This window comes from Eurosta solidaginis, chromosome 3 (assembly GCF_040869045.1).
Source record: "Eurosta solidaginis isolate ZX-2024a chromosome 3, ASM4086904v1, whole genome shotgun sequence".
Lineage (NCBI taxonomy): Eukaryota > Metazoa > Arthropoda > Insecta > Diptera > Tephritidae > Eurosta > Eurosta solidaginis.
The window spans coordinates 58,035,783-58,046,343 of record NC_090321.1 but is presented as its reverse complement, the minus strand read 5'-3'; the positions used below and the strand labels follow the sequence as shown (position 1 = coordinate 58,046,343).

The window sequence follows — 10,561 nt, the reverse complement described above, 5'->3', positions numbered from 1 at the left end:
GATGTTGCATATCGAGAGTAATATTAACAGCGGAAAATATGCCCTGCTACTGTTTCGGCTATCAACATGAACAGAGCATAGAACAGAGCCATAACATAAAAACGGAATAGCTTTTCTTGGGCTCTGATACGAGCTTCGTCGTGTTTTAGAGTAGAGGATGTAGCAGCATAAAAACTGCGAACGAAATTCTATTTGAACTTTCTTCTTTGTTTTTTTCTTGATTTTGGAGCTGATTTAGCGTGTTGTGATATTTGGCATGAAATCTGCAAACGAAATTCTGTTTGAACTTTCTCCTGTTGTTTTTGCTATTGGAGCTGATGTAGCGTTGTGATATTTTTGTTTTTGTACTTTTCGGTCTTTAAGTAGTTGTTGTAGCTTCTTGATTTTGTTTTTATTGTTATTGGTTAGCAATACTTCTTTTTTTTTGCTCTCGCTTGACTATAAATAAAATTTTTTCCGGAGTTTTTATTCTGCTACTTGCTCCGCTCTAATACACAACGGAGCTGGTAGTAGAGCATATGAAATGCTATCACTTTTTTATGCTAAGGCTTTGCTCTATGCTCTGTTCGTGCTGAGAGCTGGAGCAATAGCAGAAAAAAAGACTCCAGAGTAATATAGAATTTTCAATCACTTAGTTTTGTGGCTCAACCACATCACGGCTGGAGAAATTTGTAAAGAATTTGGCACGCAGAAAGATTAAATGGATAATTTTTTAAGGGAATCTCATGCCCGTAGCAACATTTTAATAATGACTTAATCACGCCAGATCTATACGAATTTGGACGAGATTTTGTACACATTTAGCCATTATTCTGGAAGGCTGGCTTTGTGTTTTTGAAAAAGGAGGGGAAGTCTAAAGCCATCTAGCGATAGTAATTTTTTAATTATTCTGTAACCGTTATAGTATAATATATATAATATATTAAATTCATCTAAATGAATCATACCAAGTTTATGGGGATCATAAGTGTTGGAGCTAAAAAATGTATGAAAAGTGGACAGTGCTACACCCACACCCAGGGATATTTTTATTCACTGTTTCTCTGACCCTATTTTACTTAGACCAATAATATTTGGTATCTAGGTTACTAAGATCGAGCTGCAATCAATTCTAGAAAAGTGTGCAGTATCGTCTCTATTGCTTTTGGAATAAATATGAACTGTTTCGATACTATCTCCGTACGATTTTGAGATTGTTTTCGGGAATATCTTGGTACTATCTCATTTTAGTTTCTCGATAAATTCGGGATCACTTTGCGATAGATTTGGCGCTTTTTTGAATGGTTTCGGGATTATTTGGTGACTATTATAATATAATTTTGCGATTAATCTTTTTATTATCTATTCAGGCTACTTCTGGATCATTCATTTACTATCAATCAATCATATAATATAAGCTGCTGTTTCAGAACAATTTCAAGACGGTTTAATGGACCCTAGTGGGGTCAATTCTGAATAATTGTGAGATTTGTTTAAAAAAAATAATGGGTATATTTTTTTCAATCATCAAAATCCGGCCCACTGTTCTGCTGTGATTTTTGTTACAAATTCAAACATCCAGCCTAGAAATATTGAGCTGTCACTTGTCTGAAGAATAGTTGTGTTGTATTTAATTCATAGATTTCAACATTTTATAGTCAATTCGTTTGACGCTATATGTATCTGATATTATCTTAATTCGGCAGCAAAATTGGGTTACAAAACACCTTTTTTCTAGAATATTGAAGTACAATACAAGCGATATTCATATAAGCGCGCAAACTTTCAGCCTAAAAGTATGTGAAATAAAATAACATTAAAGCATACTCACATAAATGTATGAAGCAAAAGGCAGTGAGAACAGTTACAATTTGTTATTATGAGAGCGAAGACTTTGACGAATGTTAGTTTGTTCATAATTTTTTTTTTTTTTTCGAAAGAAAAATTAACAAAATAATATCCATAAGCGTCTTTAATTACAACTAATGGCTTGCGTATAAAAAAATAGCAATTTAAAACAATCCGGTGCCTTAAGCGCCTTTCCTATCATACTCTTGGGCGCTACATTTAAACTTTTGCTTTACAATAAATTATCTTATAAAGTATACATACTTAATTGTTTAAGATTTGATAACGGTTCTAATAGCTTAACACAAAATCATTACGCATTTAACCGCAATCATTCTCAAGGAAGTACTTACAAGTTAGTTGCTAACTAACTAGTTAGCAAGTAGTTGTTATAAATGTAGTTACTAAGTAGTTACACTTTTGCTGGTGGAAGTGAAGCGGCTAAGTTATGATTAGTTACATAGTTCATTACTACAATAATTCTTATAAGATAAACATACATATACGCATAAACATGCATATATATAGCTAAATAGTAGAGCGGGTATGTATACACTAAATATATATATTTTAGGAGAGGATAGCAAACATATTCATTTTTGAAATTAGTAATATTTTAGTGTATGAAGTATACGCTTATACAGCTATTTAGTTAGTACGATTTAGGATATATAAATATGTAGGCTTAGTTAAACATATTTTAGTAGTTAGTAGTTTTATTTAGTAGTATTTTTTAATACCTTTTTCACGCGTACGGCAATTAGTGGACAAATTACAAGTTAAGTTTGGGAGCGGCGTAATTTGAGTATAAAAAAAATATAGAAATTAAATAAAACAACTAAAAAAATTACACATAATCTATCAAATTCAACCGTCACCTAACTCCAGCAACCACGCCTACTATGCGCACGCATGCTACACGCCAGCAATGCCAGCGTCGTCAGCGCATTCACTATCATCGCCGCGTTACACACACGCGGTGCACTATGCGCTGTCGCACTCACACCGGCGCCAAACACAGGGAAATGTATTTCTTCCGGTTCGCTCAGCTCTTCTTCTTCATCATCGACCGCATTAGAAGCGGTGCGAAAACGCATTGTAAAGTTCACTTTGAATATCGCCTCAGCTACGCCACCTGGCGTTGAAACAATAAAATAGAAAGTACGCGGCACACGCTCATGCATGCTGACGTAAGTGAGACGCGCTTCTTTGCAGTATGGTGTAGGTAAATCCTGTAAAGAAAGACAAAAAACAAATTTATGAAACTTTGCTCTTCGTTTTAAATTTATCATGCTCGTATTTACCGTTACGCCATAGGCCAAAACTGTGCTGCCATATTGATTACCGGGTGTATAGACACGATCACCATGTAGCCAGCGCGCCGCATGCGCTGGTGGATTGGCACAAAATTCGACCGCTAAATGTAGCGGCGAACCAGGGTAGGCGACCGGTGTTGCATTGCGCGCCACGACAGTGGGCGAACCTGAAAATATAAAGCAAGAGCGAGGAATATGTTTATTAGATATATGAAAGAGTGATTGAATATATAAGATATTTAAGAAAGGAATATAGTATCTACTATATCCACACAATCTAAAGTTGTATTACATATTCCAATGCAAATCTCCCAAGTAATTTGTTTGACGAATATACTAGGTAAAGATTTCAAAACTGGCTCTGGTAGCAGCCTTTAAACGTATGTGACATCGGATTTGATGTTAAGTTGGAAATCATGAACATTGAGATAATCTGAGATGGTTCCTTAAGTTTTCGAAATAAAAGTCCCCTCAAATTTTTATGATCTGCGAAAAAGCAGCTGCGAGATACAGGTGGAGGAAGACTCCCTTTTTCTTGGTGCTTCCTATTGGCGACAATTCATGGCGGACCACCGGGAGTGGACAATGATGTGGTGATGTGTGCATTTTTTATGGTCGTTTTTTTTAGAAAGCTCTGGCAACATATCTTACCTGGAAGAAGACTTTCTATGACTTTCGCTGTATAACATCCATGGTAATTCGACTGATACTAACGCATGGTGCTCTAATCTAGAGAAAAGTGCTACATAAAAATAGCAAAAGGAAGGTTGGGTAGATGCAAATGCTACCATGCCTGGAAGTTTCATGTAAACTGAGCAGCGCATCACAGTAAGAGTTTAACCTCATCCTTCACATGGTACCTCTGCATGTCTGAACAGGTTCTGATATAGAAAGAAACACTTTAAAACGGCTAAGTAAGCTTCGATACCACTTGTCAGGTACAAATTATATTACTACAATTTTCAATTTCCAGGTAGAGTTCATAAGGTTTTCTTCAAGTAGGAGTAGGAGTAGGAGTGATGGCCTAAGGAATCTTATTGGCAATACAATCTACACATAAGACACAAAAAAAGGAAACTGGGGCTGAGCTCTAATCGAAGAACCTGCGAGTCACTTAGTCTTACTGAATATTCCAGGTGGAGGTCTATGCTATAACAAAATTAGCTATGATTCTCCAAGCAATATATTCTCAGACACTAATTTACCTATCTTTGCTCACATCCAAGCTTCCTGAAAAGCATTTGAATTGAACTTCATAAAATCGGAAGACATGCGAAGATTTGGAGTCTCTCTGTCGTCCATAGGGCATCCCCATGTGTGCCTCTGCTGGGTCTTAGGGAACAGATTGAATTTGCTAATCAGATTTTCTGTAAAGGTTCCAAAATGGATATTAAAGAGGCAGACGGCTTGCTGCGACTGCCACTGAGTGGGATTCAAGGGGTTGTGTAGCGCAATATATAGCTTCTCCAACCCAATTGTCAACCTCACCTTCGAGCGGCGAATCCCGTTTCACTAACAGACGAGGCTCTGGCGACACCAAGCTCCTCATGGAACTTGGGGGTGGGGAGGGAGGGTTGGCCTGAAGGTTTAATGTGGCCACATAAATCGTTCCCGAGATGGTCGGGCCAGCACCTTAATGGTGCTGTGTTACCGGAGCACTACAACAACAATAACAACAACTGCCACTGAGTTATATCTTGGGTTGAGCTGGCTGGTCATTAAAATGTGTCCATAGTCTTACCAGTATCTGTTTGGCGACCAATCGTAAGAACCCCAATCAGGTGCACAGGACTTATGTTATAGAATAATTCTGTCCTCTTGGCAAAAACTAGAAGTTTCCTGAGACCCAACTTAACCGCTGCCTCGAGACGTGACAACTCTGCTGCCCTTAAAAGCTGGAGCCACGAACACAGAACGTACTCAACCATTTTTCCTGCAGCTTGCACTTTCTACATCTGCTTTTACTGACGATGCCTAACCTTTAAGAATGTGACGCCAGAAGGCAGTGTCCAGCTAGTATGCCCATTGTTAACCTTCTTCGTTTTCTTTCTTCAGAGATATGAGCTACTTTGTGAGTCTAATATCGTATGATTTGCACATGATTTTAGAAATTTTGCAGCCCCTCGCTCCTTTTCACGCTGTTCTTGCTTGATGGATTATATACAACTCCTGTCTTCTTTTGATATATCTCAAATGGATTGAGACGTTTATGATCGACTCAGCGAGTGCAGCATACTTCTTTCCCAACTCATAAGCCTTTTCGTTACCTTATATCCCTACATGACTGGGTACCTGGTACAAATGTATGGTCCGGCGTAAGCGAAGTTTTTTCAATACCTCTTTGCATTCCAGGACACTTCTTCATAAAGTACTGTGGGAGATTATTGCTTCTATAGCCGCTTGATTATCAATATATATTTTGACGCGACTGAGGCTTGGGGAAAATCGGGAAATAAAATATGAAGGCAACGAACTCACTGTGCATCAACGGGGATTTCTGGGATGTGTCAATTCATTGCTTTTTTAAGAAAGTTTCGAATGAGACCGATCTCAACTTTGGATAAATACTGCGGAGATCCAAGTGATTCGCGACCGAAGTACTTTCAACTAGTTCTGTCAAAAGTCGGACAATCAAGCATAAAGTAATTCGATGGTTCTACCTTTTGGGGTTTCCAGTATTTTGAGACGTATCTTATGGATTACCATTGGACAGTGCAATGTCTAAACCCCAATTACCATTGAGAGATGAGCCTTAGTAAACCCAGTTACATCAGCAGACCTCCTTCCATCCACTTCCGGGCAGAAAGATCTTGCTACGCTGCAAGGGGTTGTGTCCGTACAGCGCTTGCTGAGCTGACTCGAGGCCCATCTATGTAGGAGCAAACCACAGGTGGCCACGGAATCCCAAAATCCCCACAGCCATTTTCATCCGATTCAGTTGTACTGATGCGGGTTAAGAGACCCGCTTGGCAGTTGCCTGGTATATCTCGGGACTCAGATAATCTTAGATGTTGAATTCCCTAACCGTAGCAGCACTTTTCGATCAATTTCGACCCAGCAGAACATCTCGAGTTTAGAAATTCGCCCCTGACTAGGATAGCCAGGTCATCTGCATAGGCAACCAACCGACAGCAATTAGCCTCCAGCTCCATAAGAAGATCGTTGACTACAACCCAGAGCAAAGAAGATTGAACACCCCCTGTGGGGTGCCCCTGCACACCCTCCTCTTGATTACGTCCCCTCCCACTCTCCCTACTCTGCTGCAGAGAAGTTTGTTAATGAATTTAACCAGAGTCCCTTTGACTCCTTAACCAATCAGAGCCCTTTCGATTGCCCCCGTTAAGGCATTGTTAAAAGCCATTTCCATGTATAGGAACGCACCTAGAGCAAACTCTTTGTGTACTGGGGACCACTCTCTCTTTTTGCTTTACAATCGAATAGAGAGCCGTTTCCACTGACCTGCGTTTACAATAGACATGCTGGAAAGCCGACATCAACCCCCGAGGAATATCTTCCTGTAGGTACACATCAATCAACCGCTTAAACGTTTTAAGAAGGAACGAGGAGAGAGTGATTGGCCTGAAATCGTTAGGTGGCACATGAGAGCTTTTGGCGTCCCTTTGGCAGTTAGTGTATTTGAGGGTCAACCAGCTGCATGAAATCCCCAAAAAACTTTAAAGTTGCGCAGGAATGATGCTTATGTCATGTGTCAAATTTTCGAACAAAGTAAAGACTTTTTATGTAAGCTTTATAGCTCCAAATGAAAGAAAAGTTCTTTGGCGATCTAAGTGCTTAAAATCTAATAAAAAATTGTCAGAGCGAAAGTTCTCTACTTTTTTAATAAGAAAAAATAATGAAGTTCTTTTCTGTGAAACACTCAAAATTTAAGTAATACATTGTTGGTTTATGTCTTCACTTTAACTTTTAACTTACTTTCAAGTTTGAAATCTAGAACGTCTTACACAACTGGAAATAACACATACTAATGCAAGTATAATAAAATTATTTGTTGTACCTAAGTTTTGAGAGTAAATTACGAAACTACATTATAAAGTGCGTTTCTGTCACGCATTTTTCTTGAAAAGAAAGTGACAAAAGCTATAAAATGAGGACAGATTCATCAGCGCTTACTTTTATGTGTCTTCATATTAATTTGTTAAAGGGGAGTTTAGCCAGCTTTTCGTATGTACGTATGTATGTATCTATATTATTATTATTATTATATTTTTAACTTTTTCAACTTTCTATGCTTTTGAGTCGCTTTTTCCCTTTTTTCAAGCGCATTGAGGTTATTTTTACCACCAACTCAAGTTTGAAGCACAAAAGTAGTTTTTAAGAAATTTGATTATTTTAAAAGCTTTTGAAAAATTAAATACATCACAAAGTTGCACGACACTGTGGTAAGCTGAGTTTTTATTAAGGTTTTGTTTGCTGCTAAAAAAAAAATTAGGTTACCTAGCGACATGACTGGCAGCGAAGAAAAATTGTTGACTTAAAAAAAATTGTCTGTATGTATTAGAGGTTTACGCCGATCACTTTATCGGCGGCGGCGGCGTAGGCTCTATTATATATCGGCGGCGGCGGCGTGGGGGGCGCGGCGGCATACGCCGGTGTTCTTACTTTAAAAAGCTTGATTTTTCTATTTAAAAATATAATATTAAGAAAGGTTTTGTAGGACATGCACTTGTTAAAAAACAACTTGTTTATTTTAATTTTATCAAACAATTTTTTATATACCTTTTTGTAAAACATCAAAATGAAAAAAATATTTTCTCTCTAAATAAATTTTAGTTGTTAAAGAATTGTTGAAAAATAAACAACGTTATTGTCGTATTTATTAAATACGATATAGTTTTGTTTGTATGTACATATTTAGGGAAAACAACGTGTTGACCATTTCGGAAAGATCTGGGGGTTTTACCTCAAGATCTCCCAGACCGTTCAAAAATTTTCAGGAGTAGCTCCTGGCGGAGGGATTGCCCTCTTTCACTTACTCCACAGAAGCTTCGAACCTAACCCCGGTCTTTGGAATTAGTACTGCTGCGTATGCTGAAAAGAAATAGATACATAAAGTAGTCACACTTTTTTCTGTATATCTCGTGCAAAGCGTAGTTTCAGGGTTAACTCCCAATAATCGTCGCGAACACAATTTCTTCAAATCATTTGTGGCTCCTTGGCGGTAACGCACAAAGGTGACTTACGGTTGCTATTAATGGTCAATTAATACTCATGACTCTCGCGGCAAGGCCGCCTCCAGTTTTTCCGGATGTTTGTAAGAGCTACAATTCCCGATGTGCGAACAGTAGCAATCCCGACTACCAATCGCTACCACTCCTCCTCACCCTCACACCATATGCCAGCACAGAAGCTGTAGGACTACGACTTCGAACTCATACCTTCGTCGTCGTAACTTTCCTAGAAGCTCTAGCTCCGAAGACTTTCAAACGGATGCTTTAGTCGCGCTATGCTGTAGAGCTATATCAGAGGAACACCTTGAAACGTTAGGGAGTGACTATTCGGCCTAGGATGCCGAAAAAATCGTACAGTCCTATATGCATCTACATAATTAAAATTTTACAAAGACCCTGGATAAAATTTTTAAAATGTATACCAAAGTTTGCAGACGTTTGTATTCACAACATTGATTTCAATATTCTTCGTTAAATCAAAACGATATTTTAGAAAGAAAGTCGAGCGATTTTAAGTTGAAAGATGTTAACGGCATCTCTTTTGGGTATTTTGCTTTTTATAACAACTTGAGGACAATTTGAAAACATGTTCGACTTGGGACATTTTATTTAAATTCATTGTTCATTATTAATTTTTTGAAAAGAATTATGCAAAGTGGGCATATATATTTATTATATAAATTTTCTTTTAGAGGTTTGTTTTAATAACTTGGTGAATTGGGTGATGCAAATTCCGTGTTAAGCTGACATCGAAAAAGCCTGTTTTAAATAACTTTTGAACAGTTAGAAAGAGTTAAATTTAACAATTAGATTCTTATAACTGGCAGTGATGCGCATCCGTTCATACCACTTTCGACCATATCCGACCAATTTTAGAACTGAACAATAAATCGCCTAAACAGTCTTAAACGAGTAAAAAATATACTAAGGCGCCGGACGCCGCCACCGCCGCCGCCGCGCCGATATTTTTGACTTTCGGCGGCGGAGTGCGAAAAGCGACCCAAATCGGCGGCGTATATCTCTAGTATATATGCATTTAGCAACGTAACACGGCTAACTTCTTCAGTGCATTCTGAGCGCAATCAGTGCCGCCAAAGTAGATTTCGTAATGTAATATTGGGCGGCCTTAGAAAACTTGTAGTCATCATCATCATTAATTGGCGCTTAACTGTCTAAGCTTTTTTTTGCCGTTTCTTAACAGTTTGCTATCTCTGTTTCGCCAAAACTGACGCCAATTTGCAGCACCAAAGAAGCCCAAATCTTTTTTCACCAGCCACACCCAACTCAGTAAAGATGGATTATCTTACGCTGTCCCCAAACTACGGTGTCGTCTCAAACACTTTTTTGGGCGGAACATCTTTGTCCATTCGCATATGATGACCTAGCCGGCGTAGCATTTGGAGTTTTATTCGCATCACCATATCTGTGTAAAGCTCATACAGCTCATCATTATACCTCCTTCGATACTCGCCGTCGGCACTAAGGGATGTACCATAAATCTTCCGGAGAGACGATCTTTTCTCTCGAATACTCCAAGATTCATTTCTTCTTCTCTCGACACCGTCGATGATTCGGTTTTTGTTCGTCGGGAGAGAACTTTAATTCTCAATTGTCTATTCAGTCCGAAGTAGTACTTGTTGGTTAGAGTTATTCTTCGTTTGATTTCTAAGCTGGCATTGTTTTTGCTGCTAATCCTCGTTCCGGATAGATGAAATCTCCCACAGTCTTGATTTTATATCTGTCAACATTGACATGGCTGCCAAGGCGCGAATACGCCTATTCTTTCTTGGGTGACAGCAAGTACTTCATCTTGTTCTCATTTATCACAAGTCCTTCTTTTTTGGCTAAATAACCTCAGCCAGTGAAGTCAGAACTCATGGTGTGTATGTTAACTCCAATAATATCAACATCATCAGCATATTAAAAAGTTTGGAAATTAAAAGAAGTTGCGACTTCGATGTGCAAACATTAAATCTCTGTTTATTCAATAAATTCTTTGTCTTATATAGTAATTTACTTAACCTATACATTCATAAATATCTTAATACTAATAACTAAAAATATGTACATTGAAAATGGGGTATGAGAACATGTATGTTTGTATACAGACTTTGCATACATGTAGTTTAGTATGCTTGACTCTATACATGTAGTTTTGTATATGTTATTTAGCAACGTCGGCAGATCAATGTGAGTACTCTGGTTAAGGCTATGCATACACGTAAGTTT

The 10,561-nt window shown here is 38.2% G+C and overlaps 1 protein-coding gene across 13 annotated transcripts in view; it reads right to left on the bottom strand.

The window, feature by feature from the left end:
- Positions 1-495: 495 nt before the first annotated feature.
- tei (teiresias) overlaps positions 496-10,561 on the bottom strand; it is a 574,056-nt gene continuing 563,990 nt past the window's right edge. For all 13 annotated transcript variants that reach the window (XM_067771850.1, XM_067771849.1, XM_067771852.1 and 10 more), the window contains 2 exons: positions 3,132-3,310; positions 496-3,059 (listed from right to left, as the gene is read on the bottom strand). In XM_067771850.1, coding sequence (XP_067627951.1) covers positions 2,706-3,059; positions 3,132-3,310 — 533 coding nt within the window. In that variant the 3' untranslated portion in view covers positions 496-2,705. The remainder of the gene's footprint in view (positions 3,060-3,131; positions 3,311-10,561) is intronic.